We start from the raw sequence: 21,520 nt of genomic DNA, 5'->3' as shown, positions 1-21,520 counted from the left end.
AAAGCCAGGAATGCCACACCAACTTTATTTGATAAAACACGATGAGAGAGAGCCCCGAGCCGCAGAGCTGGGAGCAAACAAATCCCGTGGAGCAGTCAGCTCCCGGCTTCTCTAACAGCCAGGAGTGGCCCCAGCTGTGCAGCTGCCCCAGGTGCTTCTGCTCAGGAGAAGAGAAAAAAAAGAAAAAAAAGAGAAAAATTGACAAAAAAGAAATATTTTTAAAAGGGGAAAGAAAGGGGGAAAAACAGTAAAAAGGAAAAGAGAAAAAGTAAAAGAAAGAGCCTAAAATAATAAAGTAGGGGTGCAGAAGAAGCGAAATGCAGATTGAAGCCTTCCATGCACACAACAGGCAGCTGGGCAGGGGGTAAAGCTGATGAAGCAGCAAAAGTGACCCTCAAAGCACTCTCCAAATAACTAAAAGCCAAAGCAACAAACCAAAAACCCCAAGCAAATCCCCAGCCAATCCCTGCTGGATGCAGGAGCCAGTCTGAGCTGCTGGAAGCCGAGCAAGACAGAAATCCTGCAGGGGCCCCTCCTGTGGCACTCGGCCCAGGTGGGAAAGCCCTGGCCAGCCCCCCGTGCCTTGGGCGAGCTCCTGGTGACCTTTGGGAGCAGAGAGTGGGGCAGGGGCTGGGAATGAGCTGCTGCCATGGAACGGCTCCCGGTGTTCCGGGAGAAACCGCTCCTCTCTTGGCTCCCAGCTCTCCTTGCCTTCCATGGGCAGCGTCTGCACCTGCTCTGCACCTGGGGGGAAAAGGTGTGCAGGGAGCTGGGCACACCTCGGGCACGGCCTTCAGCCCAGGCCTTGGCTTTCCATCTCCCCCCATCCACTCCTCAAAGCCAAGGAGGTGCCTAAAGAATTAGCAATTCTAACAGAGCTGACACATAATCCCCGGGAAGGGGCAGCCCCCAGTCTGGGACCTGCTCTGCTTCTTTTCTGGCTGTTTCCCAAGGAAAATGCTGCTCTTTCTCACAGTGCCACAGATGCCCATTTGGAGGTGATGGAAATCAGAGGCAACTCAGGGAAACGGGAAAGGCTTAAGGAACTTCTTCAGCTGCACCAGCAGCGATGGAGAAAACCCACAGCTCCTTCTTGTGTTTAGGGACCGCCCAGAGCAGCAGGAGAAGCTTGGTTTGTGTTCTGTACGGGGACAATTGTGTTGTAATCCCTTTGTGCTCGTCTTCAAGTGAATGTGTCCCATGGTGGTGCCAATATTTAATGGAGGTAGCAGCTCCTGTTCTTTTTCCCCTATTAAATGCTGTCCTTAGCTCAATCTGAAGTGCCGGTGCACACTGGAGGATGGAAGGATGCACACTCCAAGGATGAAAGCAGGACTCCTGAGGCAGATGGATGGCCCTGGTGCTGCAGGTCTGGGTGCACAGCACCCATGGCACTTGCTGAAAAAGATCCAGCTTTCCATTTGTCAAGCACTTTGTAAATGTTCTGCAGAGATCTGTGGCTGTGGCTCCTCAAATATCTGGTTAATAACTACTGCATTTTGGGGGTTTTTAAACTGTGTTTAACAGAGTTAACAACACACCTACCCACCTGTCCTCCTGCTTCTTCTTCTCCTTTTCAATGATTTGAAGCAGGTGATTTTTCTATCTCAGTATCACGGTGACATCAGGATCTGCTCTGGCTGTTCTATTTCATGTGTCAGGAGTGACCTTCCACCTCCATTCAGTTCCTTGGGATCTGCTTTCTCAGCAGGGCCATTTATGATCGCTTGTCTTGGATTTTATCTATTGCCTTTCATTGTCTATCTCAGACATTTTCATGCTTGCACTGAATAAAAAGTGACAAGAAGTGATGGAATGTGTTGCTGGAAACACTTTTGGCAATGCCTGATTGCAGAAATGTTACTTGATGAGCCACAGGCCATCCTGGGGGGCACTTTGGGGTGAGGAGGGGACGGTGCCCAAGGTTTGTCATCTTTGGCTCTTCTTCTCAGCAAACGGAACGAGCCCAAATGTTTTGCATCAACCAAGTACTCAGTGAGACTCAGGGGAGACCTGGTCCTGTCCCCTGGAGCTGACAGGAGGCTGTAGCCAGGGGGGGATTTGTCTCTGCCCAAACAACAAGATTTTATGATCCCAGGGTTAAGGAAGCCTTGTCACTGCTCTCTGTTGCTCTTCAGCGGGACCACACAAGGCCAAACCAAACCTCAGTCCAAGGGAAAAGGACTAAGGAAGTGCAGAATCACCTTTTCTGCTTCAGGACAGCATCTGCAATAAACTGAATCAAGAAGGGTTTTAATAATTTTGGGAGCTGTTGGCTGGAGGGTGTGTGAGAGCTCTGGTTTCTGTGTTAATTTAGTTGTCTTCAGAGTTATAGAAAGACTGAAGCAATGACTGCTTCAAGATTGCTGCGTCTGCCTCATTTCTGGAAAAGGCTGTTAAGGTTGTGGGGCTTTTTTTAAATCTTCATTTTGTTTATGACAAACAGTGCAGCAGAAAACATCTTTCTCCTACAGGTTTATCAGATTTTTAAGCAACTGAATCTGATACTTCATCTTTGCCCTTTCCATGAATAGGAGGCAAACCAGAGAATTTGTTTCTTTAGGATTCTTTGGGAACACCCTAACACATGAGTGCAAGAAGCAGAGAGAAATCCAAAAGCAAGTCTGGGGCTCAGCTAATTTTTCAAGGATCAATGACAAATGCACAAGTGTCATTTGTTTCCTGCTCTTCTATCATAAACTTCCTTTTATAATTTTTGTGTCCTGTGCCAGCAAAACTGAGTACATCCAGAAAACAAATGCAATGCAGCGGAAGGGAAACTCCAAAGGTTGTGAAGTTACCCAGAATGTGGGATACTGGTGCTCCAGTTACACAGAACTAACAGGAACAGCAATTTACCTGACTCTTCTTTGTGCAACATCAGCTTTCCTGTAGGGAGGCAAAAGGGGCTGGAAAGGCAAGTGTCTCAAATGTAAAGCTGGGAATATTCCCTGGCAATCACCATTAAGGTCAGTTCTTTTATTTTTGCCAGGAGAGATGTGCAATAGTCAATGGTTGTTACTAAGAAATGTCTCTTCTTATTTCAAGCCAGAATATTCTCACTTGGCCACTGGAAGTTTCCACCCAGCAGGGAAATGCAATTAAATCCAAGTGGAAGCAGTGTCCAGCCCCCATGCAGGAAATGTATGTGCAAGCTTTAGGACTGCACGAGGGAAGGAGAGGGTATTTGCATCTCAGGTGGAAGAGATCCTCAGGTGGATCTTTCATTGCTGCTGTCACCCCAGCAAAGAGAGCTGCTCTGAGCAGGTTTAGTGCTGACAATAGCTCAGAACAGCCCCCTGCACGTATTACATTAACATGTCCTCCCTTCAGGGCAATCTGGCCCTTTGCCAACCTCCCAATGGCCATGAAAATAAACTGCAATGCAAATGATGCTGAAAAAAAAAAATCAAAGGGTGAGAGTAAAACTCCTGTCTGTGGAATTCTTGATTTGTGCTTGTGGCCATCTGGCGTTGCTGTCCCTGGGGACAGTGACCTTCCTCTCCTCCCTCTGTCGGTCTTTCATTCCCTTACCTCTTTGGTTGCCACACTGGCATTTAAATGATGCCTTCTGGCTTTTAACTCCTTTCTCTTTTCTTTTTCCTCTATTTCTCTCGGTGTGGAAGTGTGCTGGAACAGAAATTTCCATCACAGCAGCACATCTGCAAATAGAAACATCACAGAGTCTCACTCAGTGTGGGCAAGCACCTTCAGCTCCAAGGAGCTGTGGAGAGCAAGCGCTTGGTCCCTTAAGGAAACGTGGAGTGATCGGTCCCTGAGACAAGAAAATCCAGACAAATGCTATGGTCAGCCCTAAGCAGGAAGATTGAAAGCCAATGACCTCGAACCTGCCATCATTATGTTCATCATTTTAATGTAATTATGGTGTGATAACGCAAAGTTGGAGTTTAGAGAGTTTAGACATTCTGCTGAGGCTGGTGACGTTACTCAGAGGGTTTTGTATCGCTCTGATGTGTCTGAGCAGGATCAAGAACTAAAAGGAAAATTTTACAGAAGCATTTGAAGACAGATTGCCCCAAAAACTGCTGCTTCTTCCCGGGGGACAAAAGATGGAACGTTTTCCTGTTGAATTCCTCTCAGAAAGCACAGCCCTACTAGCTCAGCTATGGCAAGGGTGGATATGATACACCATGGAAAGAGACAAAACCAGAAAGGTAAAAAGGTCTATCTCCCCTCCTCCCCTGAACACACTCTAAGGAAAACATTTCAAGCAATGGAATAGAGTAGAATTGGTTCCTGCCTCTGGAGTTCAGTTCTCCATTTCATCCAAGTGCTAACTGGGATGACTGGTGGTGCTGTGCAATCCTCACTGGAGGAGACTCCCCCGTACAAAGCCACCACACATCATGTGGCAGCAGCCCCACAACATCTGCAAAAGGCAGGTCCAGCACAGAGCTGATCTGGAACAGGAATCACCTCTGAGCACAGGAGACAGGAGCTGCTTTATCAGCCATGCTGCCTCTGTGGATAAATTCATGGCCTTTTTCATTGGATTGAATTGCAGAGTGCTGTGCAGGTCTCATTTCTGAAGGGTGATGGTGCAGACAGTGGTTTAAATGGTACAGTGTGTTCATCAATATGTGGTACTGCATTTACATCCCTGGAGTAAAAGAATTGGCACATATAGAATATGTTACAGGAGGGCAGCTATACAATGAAGTCATACAAATATGTAAAAGTTACATTGTTCACAAAAAAAAAAAAAAATAAAAAAAGGAAGAGCTGCCATTATTGTCAATAAATACAGAACAGGAGAATATGCACCTCATCTGTCAACATCTAAAGGTCAGAGCATTTCCATCCTGGAAGTGCTTCCAAGATGGATCCTCTGAGGATTTACAGAAGCATGCTGAAGCAAAATACAAGCTGTATTTGGGGTGAGAGGACAAAAGAAGGAACTAAGAAAATTCTTCAAGTTGAGCCTCACCTAGTAGCAGTTCTAGATCTCAGACAGATCTGGTGAAGCCCCAGTTGTGCTGCAATCCTCTTTCTGCACGGCCTGACGTGGTGCTTTGTGGCTGGCTGGGAACTGCTCCTTCAGGGCTTTGATTAAAACACTGTGCAAGGCAGCAGAGACTCATCTCCAGACTCCTGAGTTATTCCTGTTCTGCTGGAAGCTGACATTCCACTGACAACCAGCTCATACCTGCTTTATACTCACAGCTTTTCAGTTTCTCATCTTAGGGACAAAGACCAGAGCAATGCTTCCTTTTGTTTTTTTCCCCTAGTTTATGTTCTTTGTTGATCTGTGAAAACATCTCTCAGGATAGTTGATAACTTTTGGCTTTGTATTGCAGGCACAGTTTTTCTCCTGCTATCAGCTCCTCCAAAGCCTGAAAGATTAACCTTTTTTTTTCCCCTCATTTGCTAACAATGTAGGTTGCCTTCCTGCTACTCACTTAGATGGCATTTCTGCCATGTTGGATAGAAAGGAATAAAAAGGGAAGAAAGCAGCAAGAGGCCCCCAAACTGCCACTGTTTCCTATTTTAGGCACTTCACATTGCAAAGAAATCAATTCCTGTAACTCCCATCCTGGCAACACCTAAAATCTGAGGTTCATCTAAGCTCCACAGAATGAGACTTAGAGAGTGTCATTTTAATGCACTTTTAGGATTGAGACCTAGGCTGAAATGATATGAAACTAATTGTTTTGAAGTTCCCTGATGCATGAGCCTTGATTTTTCATCTGATATGAAAAGTTGTCATTCATCTTTACTTCTTTCTTTTGCCCTTTAGCCAATTAGATACTACAAACTTCAAATTCCAAAACTGCAGCTTTCTGCCTTAATTTAAGGTCAACAAAATGATGCTGCAGCCTCTGACTGTTTAGTATTGCATGAAATGAACGACACAAGTGCACAGGCAGAGTGAGATAAAGGCAAATCAAAGCATTTCATCTGCAACTTTTCACCTTCTACAAATCATCTTGGAAAAATGCAAATCACCCCACACTGCAGTTCACTTGTCTCTCAGTTTCTGCCCCATTAAACAGCGTCGTGTCCCCTGAAGTCTCTTCCAGTTTCTCACACTTGGAAGTTCAATTGACTTTAACAGCAATTTTCCTTAAGGTCTATCAACACAGATGAATCGGCAGACCCCTAATGCATGGCTTAAAACTATCTTTTATACAATATTGCCCTCTGTGGGAGCCCCAAGATGTAACAGATCTACAACAGAAATACGGATGCTGATGCTCTCTGCTCCTATTCCATTTTTTTGGGCATAGTATCTACTTTCCTAAAACACTCCTCTTGAACATAAAAGCTTTATGCCACCAGGAGAAATCAACTTACTATCCTCTCACCATTTAGTTTATTTCTTTCAAGCCTGCACTTCAAATTGTTTAACAGGTATCTCTGCTACTGCTATTTACGTTTTAGGTGACCATTTCAGTTCACAGAAGCCCTGCTGCTCTGTGTGTGTCAGCATTTCAGGCACACTTAAAACCAGCAAATGAACAAAACTGAGACCCAAAGTGCCACATCACTGGGATGGGTAGGCAAACAGCATTTGGAAAATTATTTCTCAAGTGCCCCAAAGTCTTCTGAGAGCAAAGATGCCACTCCAAAATATCACGGCAGATATTTTGAAATGGAACCTGCTGAACATTAGGAAAGCAGGAAAGTAGGAATGAGCAAGATGAAGAGGTACAATGGTTAAGTACCAAGTTCTTATTCACTTGGAGTGAATTATTCCATCCATGTTTTTCTTTCCTCATTTTAATTAAGTCACCTTTGTTTTCCTTCCATGAGAAAAAGATATTGTCAAAAAAAACCCCTCACTCAAAAGATGATTGGAGAGCAATCACCACTGGGCATTGTTCACCTGGAACTGCATTGCATATTCCAACCAAAAACCCAACCATTCCTTCTGCTACCATCCTGATATTTTAATGGTAGTGCTGAAAGCCTGTAAGCAATTCCTACCTCAAGAAAAGGGAATCAATAGTAGTTAGACATTAAAAGCATTGCTTTAGCTTATTAACTCTGTTCCAGCAGATGTTGTAGAGAGATTGCACATCTCTAAAGAAGCCCAGTGCAAAGTAAATATAACATCATGATCTTGATTTCCCTTGTCAGACTACAGCATTTTCAAGTCTTTAGCCTCCCTTTTGCTGAACCCAGGTCTGTGTGGGTTATTTTTCATTTTATTTTGAAGCACAGCCTAGTCACATCAGTCTAAAAATAGACCTCAGGGCACACTTCCATTTCCCATTTCAGGATTTCCCACCCTACTGGAGCATTAGCACGAAGCCTCCTCCTATAGCACCGGATAAAGCGGAAAACAAATTAGAAGAGGGCGACCTAAAAGTTTTTTAAAAAACTTGCTAGGAGGTGAAACAAAACACTGTACAACAGGATGAATTCATGACAGTAATTCTAGAACACCGGTTTGGTGGTGCTTTAGTATCCAATTTTTCACTTTGAGGGTTCTTTAAGGTTTAAATGATGGTACATAAAAAGCTCTGCTTGTGCAAGCTAACCTGGAAAAAAAGTCATCCTCAGAATGCAATGGAAGCTTGATATCTAGATGGCAAGGACAGAAGAGCAAAAAGAGAAAGATAAATGTTCTTTGTAGTTCCTCCTTTGAAACTACCATTCCTGGTTTCACCTTTTATTCAGAAGTGGATTAGCGTATTAAAAGAGTCTCTGTAGACATGTTAAAGGGGACTCCCACTGGAGCTCTGGTCTAATTAAGCTGCTTTATGAAACATTCCAGTTTGACTAACTCAAAATGTCTTCTAAAAAAATATCACTTAATACATCAAACCGAGAGTTCAAGCCCCTTTGTTTTTAATAATCAAAGAAGAAACGCTTGGGTTTGAGATTTGTAAGCTATCACTGCACTTTATGGATGATCCTCTTGATGATCATTGCTTTGCCAGCAGCTGACCTGCATTGCTCTTTAGGAGAAGCCCCCTTTCCCCTGCCCATCTCAGCAGCCCTGCTACAGCTCAGACACGCAGCTGAGGTGACAGCAGAATGCTGGTGTTACCCAGAGACAACAGTCCCAGCCCATGGAAACCATCAGTCAGCATTTTGCTGCTGGCTCGGCTGGAGACCATCAGGAGCTGGGGAATGTTTCTGCTGGAGCTGATGCAGGGAACAGCAGAGCACTGCCCAGCCCTGGAAGGAGCCCCTTGCTGTAGAGCAGTGCTGCACAAAACCTGTTCCCCTTCTGATCACTCCCTCGGCCAGCCTGAACTCGGGCTGGGAGCAGATGCACAACGGGGTGACAACACTTCTGCCTGCAGCACTGGGGACCAGAGAAACCCTGGCATGGTCTCTGATGGAACACAACCCTTGTGAGTCACACAGCAAATGGTTCTCTATGTTCACACAAAAAAGGGAAAATGGGGGCACAACCCAAGCTCCTGGATTAGTGTCTGTGACAATCTGCAATGGAGGAGGGGCAGCAGCCAGCTTTTCTGCCTGAGGCAGTTGGATGAATGGGACTTGGACCTGCTTTTGGTCTTGCTTGTGCAAGGATTTACAAAACTAGACTGACTTGCTTATCAGCAGGGAGGTCACAAAAAGAGTCATGATGGAAACAGACCAAAGGGGATGCAGCTCTTCCACAGTGTTACAGGTGCAAACAACAAATGACAAGAGGGCTGAGCAGAGCTGAAATCTGCTTACTGCTTCACTCTCTCCTATGACATTGAAGCAAGGCCTAGGAAAAACCTCTTCTCTCTCTAAGCTCCACTCCTACCCCTTTTGACTTCCCAGGAGCTGTCTGCTACTTCAGGCCAAAGCAAAACCTGGGAAGGATTCTGTCAGGAGAATCGTGGGACAGAGCCCAAGAAGCTTTATGGATACACAAAGCCATCCATCCATCTCTCTCACACATCACGAGCCCTTGTCTCGGTGTCACACGGGAAGTGGTGACAAAGATCAGGCTGTGGATTAAGCACCAACTCATTTCTTGCTTTGATGCTATCTCAAGAAGACTACTTAGAACCCCACAGTTTATATTTTCAGAGTTGAGTAAGCACTTAAGACATAAAACAGTAATGTAATTAGAGATATGTGGAGCAGCTCTAATGCTAGATGTAAATGAATGGATGTTGGTTTAACAGATGTTTCCACATTAGTTTCTATCAGCACACTCTCTGAAACTAATACATCCAAAGCCATACAGGAACAAAGCCACACTAGGATATCAAAGGTATCTTACAGAGGAATAAAAGCGTAAGATAAAGGTCATTACAGAACTGGTATGCACTGATTTGCCTTTATCATCTGTACAAGTGTGTCCAGACATAAAGAGGGGAAAAGAGAAGCTGGAAAAGACACTGTATAGCTGGACCAAGTCAGCAGTCAGGGAATCTAGCTGGGTTTCTTTACTTTTTTTAATTTGACTGGAGGACTGAGCAGCATTTTTGCTGTTGATGTTGTTGCAAATCAGCACTTGATGCTGAAGCAGACCACTAGCAGCGTGTTCTCCCCTGATATCTGGGAAATAAGAATAACCCATGACAAGGCAGGCACTGCCAGTAGAAGACATGAGTGCCCTAGCTGAGTTCTAATGCGTGAAACTCAGCTCCAAGTGTATCCATATTTCATCCCTACATTTCTGATTCTGGAAAACCTCTAACACATTTTGAGCCAGAGCCCAAAGATTCAGATGAAAAACTCTAACAACTTCTCGAGACATCAAGAAAACAAACTAGACTTTTCTTAATGAAATATATGAACACTCCAAGAACCCCAAACCACATTCTGGTATGCCTTTATGTTTCTCGCACTCGTGATGCCAGTCTAATTAAGTTCCGCATATCTCAAGTTGCTGCTGGAGAATTAAGACTAATCTATAACTCTTCTAAGTTGTCATAGTTCCTCTGAAATCAATGGATGTTTTGACAGCTTACACCATCTGAGGAACTGCTCTGTATGTCGAGTAAGACACAGTGCTGTTTAATTACAGGGAGGTTCAGAAGCAGTCTCCACAGCTCAAGAAAAAACCAGTTCTTCCAGGAATGGTCATTTCTTGTTTCTATCCAACTCATTATGAACTTCAGTGTCAAAAGCCATCTTTCCTTCAGTGAAGACCATCACTGTGTCTCCAGCTGAAAGAAAAGGTTCTATCTCTTGCAGTAAATTTTGAAACACGCCCTTGGTGCTGCGAGGAGAAGTAAGGAGCCCCTATTCCAGTGTCATCAGAGCACTGAGATAACAGTGGGGAGACTGGGAGCAGCCAGACTACAGAAACTCCACACAGGAGCAGCAGGACATGGATCCAGATATTCCAGTGGAAGTTTTCAGATAGTCTGGAAGAGCAAACCAGGGGGATACTGTGTGTTTACACACAAACTTCTGAGAGGATTGACTTGCTCTGCCTCATATTTAGGAACATGATTTGCTGGTAGGCTTGGCAGTGCTGGATTAATAGTTGGACCCCATCATCTCAAAGGTCTATTCCAAACTAAATGGTTATAGCATTCTATGTTTCTAACCACAGAACTGCAGGAATTGTGTTTTCCACATTTGGGGATGCAAAGATGAAAACTTTAAAAATGTTCACAGACATTGTAGCGATTGGTGTGTAAGCTGCAAGATTTGGACAGAGCACAGCAACACTTCCTTACACCAAACCAACAAAGCACAACAACAAACAACCACCTAAAAAACCCCCTCCAAAACCCAAAAAACCCAACCACCATCAAAGCCACAGTTCCAAATCCAGAAACAGATGTTTTTCAGAAAGTTTTGTTCTAAGTAATGCTATGTTTTATCTACAAGCTTTGCACTACCAAAATCAGTAGAATAAACTGTTGTGATTGCCTGCCTATACAGGGAGGAAATGGACCACATGAGGATTAACAGGTACAGAATAATGTACACCACCTAATGCAAAATCTGTGCCGCAGGTTAAGAGCCAGAAAAACATCCATGTTTTTATTAGAAATGTGTGCCTAGTGGAAATGAGCTAATCTTGAGTACTGAAATGATACAAAGTTTACATTTAGAACCCCTTTTCACACTTGCAGCGCCCAATTCTCTGTCACAGTCACTGCAGCAGAACTCACTAAAACTCTTGTTTCATGAGATGTCATTTATCTGCAAATACACTTTACAATAACGTGTTTCCAACTACTGCAAACTGATTTTGTTTCATTCCTTCCACATGTCATTGTGCCACCGAGGAGAACTCCTTTGATATTAATAGTAATGAAGATGCATTGCATCTGACAGCCCTAACAACATGTTTAATACAACATTTTAACTCTAAGTAGATGAAGAATCAGAAGGGAACACTTTTTTCAGATTCCATTGTTTCAGAACACAGTTCTGTATAAATGAAATTATCCTACTTAAAAGTTATTTCCACTTTGATATTACTTCTATTTAATGGGACAGTTTTATTTTGGGAAGATTACTTTCTGACATACTGCAAATTATTTTCCCCAAACAATATGGTTTATCCTTCTCTATCTGCTGTAACCAAATTTGTCTCAATAGTCTCCTGCTTCTGGTATATAACTCTGGCAATTCAACATCCCAACTTCTTTTCAAATGACAATCCTAAGGTGTCACTTGCAAAGACAAACAATACAAAACGTGCTGTCTCCGACTGCTACTGCACAACTCAGTGATGGATTTATTCAGGCTTTATTTCAGCCACTTTGTTACCAGAAAGTTCTGCTCCTGCAGAACAACACAAGTTCTGCCAGTGATGCTGGCCAGACTTGACTTTTTTCCTGCCATCTGAGTTTGCATTCAGGAGACTCTCCAAGGATGCTCACTCACCTAACTCAAACACTGCCATCCTCTTCTCCATGGAAAAACCATTTAGGAAGCTTCACCTTTATTTCTGCTCTCTCCCATGGGATTTGTTTGCCTAAGGAAAACACCTACTTAACAAGGAGGTAAATCTCATTTTTAAGTGCATGGACAGAGAATGTTTTGGAAAAGAGCAAATGCAATTTTAAAGCAAATTAAAAGTTTAACCGCAGGGTCAAACCTTTCATTTAAGAGAGCAAAGAATGCAGAGCTGCTGTGGCTTGACAAGTGTATTAACACTGAAGAAACCCAAAAACTTGGTTAAAAATGAAACAAAAATGACCCACTGCATGCAGTGCTGTCCTTGTCTTTCCTTCTTGCACTTCCTCATCCCATTAACAAACTTCTAAGAAAACATTCTCCCTTATCTTTAGTGCAAACAGGGCAACAATCAGGATGTTAGAGATTTGCAGCTTCTAGACCAAGTTGAGAAAGGTGATCTCCTATTTCCTGCTTTGGGACAACACTCCTCACAAAAAGCACACAAGAAACACAGGAAGAAATAATGGGAAGATGTTAGTGCTACTGACCAACCACTGTCACCTCACTTGAACAGCACAACAGAGTGGAAAAGGACCTTCAGGAATGTACAGCTCTAAACATTCAAATGGAAATTGTCCAGTCATTTACTGACAGCTTTTAAGAGCAATATTAGCACAAACCCTCCCTGCAAGCAAGTGCCATGTAACAGAGATGAGAGAGGTGAAATGCTGCAAACAACTCCTGACATCCAAACCTATCTCAAACAGCCAATAACCCAGTCCACTCTTCACATTTGATGCTGCCATTTACTGCTGCTCACCACATTCACCTCCTGCTTGTAAGACTCACAACAAGTGCAATAAATATGAACAGCTCCTGAGTGGAGCCCTCCAGTTCCAACCATGAACAACTATTCACTTTCAGATGAAAATACCGCTTTGCTGCATTGACCATCAGTTTGTGCACATACTTTACCTGTACATCGTTGGTGTTCATCCTTGTTCCATCCTTGCCAACGAAGATATCATCTATGTCAACCAGAATGTACCTATCCAAGGATAGGGTGAGTTTCTTTCCAGACAGGAAAGAGATGGCATCTATGAAAATCAGCTTGTGCAGCCAAAAATTCAAGTTATTGCCGAAAAGGACTCGTTGAATCCCATCGTGGAGCCCCAAGTCATGTATTACTGTGGCATAGAGAGCACCTAGAGCAGCAGGTGGAGAAAGGTTTTCTGGTGTCTTTACTTTTGCAAATATCACTGGTTGATAAGTTGTGTGATTAACCTGGAAAACGGCCCAGGCATTTCCAAGCAAGGGCCCTTCCTCAAGCTTAGAAGGTTTAGTCACATGGAGCAGTGGGGAATGAGGGTTAATGCAACAGTCCTGAACACCCAGATTGCTGTGGACATGGAAAGGAAAACCCTTCAACTCAAAGCTCTGCAAGCTGTTCTCAGTGCCTTTGTGAAATCCAATCACACCTACACCGTACTCCAGGCAGTACTTATCTAGAAGGCCTCTGTTCCAAGAGTCCATATTCACGTACTTCAGAATATTTTCATACACTATGAGAGCGTATTTGCCTCTGCTTTTGTCTATAAGCACTGGGAGGTCACCTTTCCCAGATGCAATCTCAAGGTGAAACTGAAACCTGCTGGATTCCAGAATGGTTATTATATCTTGGCCTAAGCTTGAGTGCTGGCTTTCCACAAACACCAGCACTACCAGCTCTGTCCTCAGGGGATCGATGGGCTTCGTGCTCTTCATCTCCATCAGCTTGGATGGCAACGGTTGAGGATCACCACATTCCTCTTCTGAAGAGGTTTCAGGAAGCTCATTCTCCTCTTTGTAGCCATTATACAAGTAGTAGGCAGAAATAACTATGCTCACCATACAAAAAGTGGCCAGCAAAATTACTCTTCTTTGGAAATGTCTGTCAAGTTTCAGGATAAAACTCATGGTGTTTACTTGCCTTAGATAGCTCTCAACAGCAGCATGAAAAACAAACACAGATTCTCAACAACTTGTTCCAGTCCTCTGAAATATTTCTGTCACCATTGCAGCACACACATCTATCTTCCACAGAGCTTTACCCAAGGTATGGTCTAGAAGAAAAGAAAATCAGAGATTTAATTGAGGCAGAACCTTGTGAAGTATCACCTGCTTAAACTAATGGGGAGTAAAGAAACCACTGCCAGCCAGAGAGTTGGAGACCAACAGCTCCAAATCTTGCAATAATGTATTTTTTTCCCTGCTCCCACTACTTGCCACCTGCATTTGAAGGTCTCTGAATCTCACAGGTTCCTCAGCTCAGAGGATCAAATAAAGTAGGAAGAGGTACTGAAAAGCAAGGCATAAAAGCAAAGTATTTACTGTGCTTTAGAAATTATTTTCACCTAAAGATAAAAGTTAATTCCCAAGTAGACAGCTGCTAACAACCAAAACACTGAAGAAAATTTATCAACTTCTTCCTTCTACTCCTAAAAAGCTGGGGGAACATGATTAAACAAATTTTATCTTTTATTAGTTTTCCCAAGAACTAAGAACATACACAACTGTTGTACAAACATACACTGATGCACTCTATATTACATCTACTGTAGGAATGTTTTCAAAGCAAAACCTCCTTCCTGCAACATCAGAGGAAAACAAAGCATTTCTCTGGACTGTGGAGTCTTGCAGACTGTTAGAAGCACTTGCCAATTCTTTGCATTAAAAACAAAATACAATAATCAAGCTCTAAAATTGGAGAAGATAAAGTCATAACTCAAAAGTTAAACCTAACAGGCAGATCACCTAAGGATATACTTATGCTTTATCTTGTATTTAAGGAAAGAATAACTTTTCAAGCCAGCAGTACAACTGCTGTCAAAACTCCCTAGTAAAACAACTGGATGGTGTGACAAGCATAAAATAATGATCATAAGTCATAAACAAAGCTTCAAAGCAGATCTTGGAAAATATTAGGTGTGTGAAGATCTAGAACATGGCCACTCTAACTTCAGCGTAGTTTGCACCCAGGTCCATTTGGAAATGGGATTAGGATAAGGTGGGGCATTAACATGGTCATTTCCCAACTGAGAGCTTAATCCTTCCAGTCCTGGTTGGTTTCTTTTTTTATTCCTACATTGTAAGCAAACTGGTCTTTCGCTCCAGATTTTCAAAAAAGCTAAAATATGATGTACTTAACAGTACCTATGTCATGTCCACAAATTTAATTAAACCCTGAAGACAGATCTTCCTGGTGCCAAGATGAGCATCAAGTAAAACTAAACGAGAAAGATCAGATGAAGGAGGGGAAAAGAAACTCCAAGGCATTCTATTCATCAAAACCGCAAAATTCAGCATCAAGAGCGAGCGTACGTGAGCCGTCTCATTCATAGTTAAGATTCAGAGCAAGATTCCTGCTGTCTGCATAGATTTTACTCTCCTCACTGTCTACTCAGATACCTCTTTATCAATCCCTTCTCTTCTGGGAAGACTTGAACCCAGCCTTGAACCTGACCTGCAGCTGCACAAAGTCCTGCTCAAAGCTTTTGGGCAGGAAACCTGCCCTTCACCCACGCTCACTAATCAGTGCTGGACTAAAATAACACAACCCCAGCTTCTCGGTTTCTGTCTGAAAAAAAACCTGAGGAATGCAGAAAGACCAAACAACAACATGGAAGTACCTTTAGAAGAAATTAACATTCTTAAGCATTGAAATGTCTGATCCTTGCCACACCAGCTTCAAGAATTTCAGTCTGGATGGCATAACAGAGACATTTAATATGGGAACAAGTCAGGTGACAAAGAGAAGTTCCACCCTGAATGAGTTAACACCAGACAGGTGCTTTCAGACAGATGATTTTTCATTACACACACCAAGGGTTCTCTTCATCTTGGGTTTCCAGCTCAGCTGCCTGAATGCCAAGAAACACATCATTTTAGTGCCTAAAATTATCACTGACTGCATTCTGCAGGAAAGCTCTACATACACCTACTTGTCTTTGACAACCACAGACCTGGCTGGTCCAGATACAGAAAAAGTGAGAACTGACACTGACCTAAGCTCAGAGCAAGGAAGGGCCGATGAGACAGAGCTGGTTGAACTGGGTATTACACAAGGGTTGCAACCCAAGAAACACTTGCAGCAAGGACACGGTTCCTAATGCCATTCCATAGAGAGGAAAATCTGGAGCCAGCCCAGAAACCCGTGTCTGCTTCAAGAAAAGCCCAGTCATTGTATCCTCAGCTCCTAATTGCGGGCACCCCCGTGGGGCTACAGCGGGCAGCTGCAAGGAGGAGTGGCTGGAACTGCCAAGACAGATGTGAGGTTCCTCTGTGAGGAATGAGGAACTCTCTGAGGCAGCAGGACACAGCCAGACTTGGCACAGTCCCTGCTGAAGACAGTCAGGAAGCAGGACGGAACAGAGCAAGGCACAAGTTTTAAATGCACGCTCTCTTGTATCAGCTTGAGGCTCACGTAATTTTCACTTGCTGGTTTGTATGGCAGGAGTTCAAAAGAACGCAGGAAGAAGAAAACAAACAATTCAAAGAGAACATAGAGAACATGCATTTTACAGTATCAACAGTCTCAAGGCCTTGACAAGATACAGTTGCTTTCCTCCAGGGACAGCAGCATTTTCCCCTGAGCAACAGATCTTGCTGGATACTCTAGTGCTGTATTACAGCTAAAATAACTCACAGTGCACCCCTGACAGCGCCATCCTTGGGATGCTCCTCACATGACACACCGTGGGACCTATGGAGATTGGGACAGCGACCTTTATCACATCTCTAGACGTGGCTTCAGGGAAGATGGTCCTTGCTCACTATCATTTCCTACAGTAAAACCAGACAAAAGGTCTAATTCTCAATGTACCTACAGTGAGTGTGTGAGAAGCAGCATTTCAGAAGAGGACAGTACCTGAAGAGTCTCACTTTCATTACAAAAGAACACAATACTTTACTAAAGGAAGGAGAAGTCATGATAGCTTTGACATCAATAAAAAATATCCAAGAAAAAGGCTTAAAGGAAAAAACCAGAAAGAGTCTAGAAAGTCTTCACAAGAGTTCAAGCTTGTTAGTATTGTTCTAGTGAAAAAAAACATGAAAAAACCCCCATAGATAGCATAAGCAGTCACAGCTCTTTTTAATTTCTACAGTCATGGAATTCAGTGACAGAGGAATGTGGTCCCACCTGTACCTCAAAGCACTTGAGAACAGGTGTCAGATATTATATGAATCCAAAGTTCCACAAAGCTGATGTCACAATAAATTTTACCTAGAGAATAATTCATATGGTATTTTTCCATGGTTTGAAGCAATAAAATTTGCATGTTTTTTTTTTTATCTAGAACTTCATTGCTTCAAAAGAACCTGCATTTGTTCTCCTACAACCTGCATTTGATGTCCTATTTTGCATTTTCATGCCACCATGTTAAAATTCAGACCTAAACCCTTTACCTCTGCTGCTCAAAGTAGCAGGTACCAAAATGCTCATTTTAAGGTGAAAATTAGCATCTTTGAATATTCAGAATTTGGTTTTTCACTTACAGTTTCACTATGGAGAAGATCTTGCTAAGAGAAAGCTGAGTCACGGAAGCAAGTGTTGCATTTTGTTATGAACACAGACAGCAAGGCTCAGTGCTCCTGTCATCCACTGCAGAAGCCCAGAACTAGTTCACATGAAAATCTTGCTGGCAGTATAAAGAAATATCACCTTCTTAAGCAGAAGATTTAGCACTCTGAACAGCACTGCTGGGCAGTCACAATTACAGGCATCTGCAGGCAACCAGCACAAAATAGCTGCATCTGAATAGAGATCTTCAGTTTGGATTGGCTTGGGGGGTTTATCATGGCTCTGCTTGTTCTGTTTCAGGTTTTTAAATTCACTAACAAAGTGCCACTGATGACAGAACAAATACTGTGAGGAACCCCAAAGACATGAAGCACACCTCGAGTTCCTACCACTTGCAGCTTTCTTTCGTTTGTTGTTTCATTGGTAAGAATAAATGACCAAATTCTTGACTTCTGTAAATCACGTCACCCTGATAATTTAATGGAAACTCTTCCAGGGAACGCAGCCTACTAAATTCTTCACAGCAGTTCTCAATCCAGTAAAAAAAGACGCTCAAGTAAGAAACTAGGTACCTGCACAGGCACAAAGAACTGCAGAGAATTTTAAAAAAAATCTATTAAAGTTGAGTCATGAGTATCAACACAATTTTTAAAATGACAAGAAACTTTTCTGCACTGTGATAATACCAAGACCAAAGCAATGGGCTCAACTGAAATATCCATAAATAAGTGAGGAATTATTCTCAAATCAAATTTGTCAAAGCCCAGTAGGAAAACTCTGGTTTAGTCTTACCTCAGGCCCGTGCTAGGGCAACTGCTTACTGTGACCCTTGAGTAGAAACAATACAGCTGGGTCAAATTTATAAGTAAAAACATCCTGTTAAAGGGTAACAAAAACCCTTTTCATCAAGAACTACTAAAAGAGAGCTAGTTCTGGGTTGAGTATCCATCAGTATTATTCAGGTAGATCACATTTTTCTGGGGACATATTTTAAATAATTCTCTTCTAATAATCCCCATCATTCCCATCCTGTTCTTTACCTGCCTGGACAGTGCCACAGTGCTGGTGACATGCTGGTGATTTATTACACAAAGGATGAGTTTTAAATGAAGAGCAGAAAAAAAGGAGGCATATTGTTTAGTGTATTACTACAGACATTTAAATCTCACATGATTAGAATGCTGCTTAACTGCTTTGAACATAAAGGTCTGCTCTGGCCAGTCACTAAGAAATACAAGTTCCTCAAAGGAAGCATTCTGAAGTCATTTTAGCGTTACTAGAATGGAAATCTTTGGATATAGAGATGATATGGTAGGAAGCAGCAAAGTGCAACTGAACACAACCAAACCTGGGGTGAACAGCAGGGCTCAGATTGTTAAATCAGTTACAAAAACACCAAACAAGCGTCCAAACCCTGAGCATGCCTACTTACAGCATTATTTTACTGACTGAAGTATTCAACAGCTCAAAGGAGTAAATCCAGGCTGAGAATGAGACCTTACAACTGCATATTAAAAAGATATTTTCAGCTTGTAAAAATGGTGATATGAGACATGACAAGGGAAGTCTTTGAGACGCTTTAATATCACATAACAAACTCTGCAATGTGTGAATATTGAAGGGCTTATATTCTCTCATAGCTGTGAAGGAAATAAAAAAAAAAAAGGCAATGGTTTAGGCAGCACAGCAATTCTGGTGGATAGAAACTCTTTTCATTCTTTTTCAAGTCCTTGAGGTAAGCAGTTCTCAGTTTCTACTGTACCTGTAACATCCTTAGCTCCATGCTGCATTGCCTAATGCAGCACTAGAGACACCTTTGAAAAGTCTCTAGTGATAGAGATCCAGGATAGAGATCCATACATGACAGTTTGTCAAGAAAAAATATTTACAACCATTAAACGTACAATGTTTAAAAATAGTTTAAAAGAAGGCTCTGAAGACTTCAACAGAACACAGAAGTTTGGTTTAGTCTTCACATCACTCTTCACCTTCACACAAAACTTTCTACAGGAAGAGCTTTAAGCTCCTGACATCACACAATTTTTCTGAGATAAACCCTGTAATTCTTCAGCAATTGCAGAAACTTCACTATCTAAACAGTAAATGATTTGCTCAAGGTCTCTGAGATAAATGTCCAGCACACTGTCTGGTCCATGCCCATACCATTACTTCCCTTTTCTCCTACAGCTGCCAAGAATAAAGAGTTAATAAGGCAGAGTTCAGCACCATTCCTTCAGAGAGAACTGCCTGGGATGCTGAGAGCGAGAGAAACCCCGTTTCTTTCACTTACCATTTTCTTAGGAAGAGAAACCCCCACCACACCAAACCCTGAAGCAATTATCCAGCACAGCACACCACGCAGTGAATTGAATAATAGAAAAGTTTTCTGCCATTTCCCGAGGGTTGCACATGACAGCTGAAACGAGCAGCAATACACATCCATTTCTGATGGGATCTGGGGAATCCAAGCAGCTATAACCACCTGAAGTTATGAAGAATTACCGCACTAGGCTGACAAATTTTGCTCCCCAACAGAGCCATAACCAATTCTCACAAACACCAGAGGGCAACAGCGTCGCGCAGAACGCCGCGAGGAGAGCGAAAGGGAAAAGCCCGGCCACTGAAGGGCTGCTGCGGGCACCGCGCCGGGCAGATGCCGAGTGCGCCGGGAAACAAGAAAAACCAACCCAAAGCCCAAGAAACACCAGCGAACAGCCCCGCAAACGCTGCCTCCGCAGCGGGAGCCTCAGCGCCGGGCAGCCGCCCCGTCCCGCCGCGCTCCCGGCCCGGGCGGTGCCCGCAGCGGAGCGGGAGCCTGCGGCCGCCTCGGGCACAACTTTGCCGGGATCAGGGGGCCGGCGAGCGCCGACTTGTGCGGCTCGGCCGCGCCGGGCCCGCGGGCACCGCCCGCCCCGCTGCTCACCTCCAGCCGCGCTCCGCCGACATGTCCCCCCGCGCTGCCTCAGAGCCCGCTGCCGGCCGTGCCCTCAGCACAGGCTCCTCCGGGAGAGGCGCCGGCACCCGGCGGGCGCGGAGTCGCCCCGGGCGCGGAGGTGCGGCGGGGCTGCCGCCGGGGCTGCAGCACCGCCCGCCAGCCTCGCCGCGCCCTCCCGGAGGAGGAGCCGCGCTCGCCGGCCAGGGGCGGGCGGGGGCTCCGCCGCGCCTCCTCCCGCATCGCCCGCCCTCCTCCGAGGCTCGGCCGGGCCGGGGGCAGCCCCGGGCCCGGGCCCTCAGGCTGCTGCCGCCCTCAGGCTGCTCCCGCCCTCAGCGAGCCGCGGGCCCGCCCCTCACGGCACCTGCCGCGCCCCCCTCCCACACGAGGGCCGCCGCGCCCTCCCTTGTGGGATTCTTAATCCCTGTCTTAAATAAAGTAGGATTTAGTATTTTTCTTCCCCGCTCCTCCGAAACCAATTTAGGAAGCCCGTGCTGCAGGCGCGCTGAGGGGAAGTTGAAGTCGCACCCTCCCGCCCAATCCCCCGCTCTCGGAGCACCTTTAGGCCGATTTCTGAGCCGGTCTAAAGGCAAGGGTGGAAATTCCGTGAGGTCAATTCCATTTTGTCAAGACAATGTAGGGTTAAAATCTTGAGAGAATGCCAGTTAATGTGTTTGCAGCCTCGCTGCTTTTCTTGATTGAATTTCCTAACCCTATGTTAAACACAGTTAGTCCCACTGCATTTTTCACTGATACCCTGCATCCCTCGCTCTGGAGATGGAGCTGCTCCATTACTGCAGGTGAGGGAGTTACGGTTCCCCGTCTGAACTGCATCAGCTTCCACAAATGGGAAATAAAATTAATAAATTTTACAAGTGCCCTCTTGATCGAGCTAATTTACCTACAATTGCCCAGTGATTGTTAGCTCACCTAATGGCTGACAGTTCAATACATCGGATTAACTCCATCACTGGTGCTTGTCTGTCCAAACCTTCCTTTCTGTGACTGATGCAAGGCAAAAACTTCAAGGAGAAAAGTCACCCGAACGTTGCCTTTCCAAACATCAGGAGAATTGACAGCTTGTAATTCAAGAATACTGTCATTTACTTTCTCCTCTTTTTCTCCCTTTAATTCTCATCACACACTGAATACCCCAAATTTTACTGTCTTCTAAGCTAAAAAACAGCGCAAGGTCCATCAGCTAGACTTAGAGCAGAAAAGAGAACTTGTCAAAAGGGTTT

At 44.0% G+C, this 21,520-nt stretch overlaps 1 protein-coding gene across 2 annotated transcripts; it reads right to left on the bottom strand.

The window, feature by feature from the left end:
• Window positions 1–3,585: 3,585 nt before the first annotated feature.
• LOC131578949 (bifunctional heparan sulfate N-deacetylase/N-sulfotransferase 3-like) lies at window positions 3,586–20,482 on the bottom strand. 2 transcript variants are annotated; one of them, XM_058838287.1, is made up of 2 exons: window positions 12,763–13,743; window positions 3,586–3,662 (listed from the first exon to the last, which is right to left on the bottom strand). In XM_058838287.1, exons 1-2 carry the CDS (start codon window positions 13,741–13,743, stop codon window positions 3,606–3,608), a joined length of 1,038 nt encoding a protein of 345 aa, XP_058694270.1. In that variant the 3' UTR covers window positions 3,586–3,605. The 2 variants fall into 2 exon arrangements, 1 of the variants encoding a protein (XP_058694270.1); XR_009277610.1 differs by lacking the exons at window positions 3,586–3,662; window positions 12,763–13,743 and adding exons at window positions 13,751–13,889; window positions 20,271–20,482.
• Window positions 20,483–21,520: the final 1,038 nt, after the last annotated feature.

This window comes from Poecile atricapillus, chromosome 4 (assembly GCF_030490865.1).
Source record: "Poecile atricapillus isolate bPoeAtr1 chromosome 4, bPoeAtr1.hap1, whole genome shotgun sequence".
In the NCBI taxonomy this organism is placed as follows: Eukaryota; Metazoa; Chordata; class Aves; order Passeriformes; family Paridae; genus Poecile; species Poecile atricapillus.
The sequence above is the reverse complement of the archived record's forward strand: the minus strand, read 5'-3'. Positions and strand labels throughout refer to the sequence as shown.

Bases quoted from the DNA above. Each gene is read 5' to 3' on its own strand.
- LOC131578949 (XM_058838287.1), bottom strand. From the start codon at position 13,743: ATGAGTTTTATCCTGAAACTTGACAGACATTTCCAAAGAAGAGTAATT. The intron at 3,663-12,762 runs GTAAAGTATGTG...TTCTATTTGCAG, and splicing joins TGAACACCAACGATGTACAG to ATGTGCTGCTGTGATGGAAA.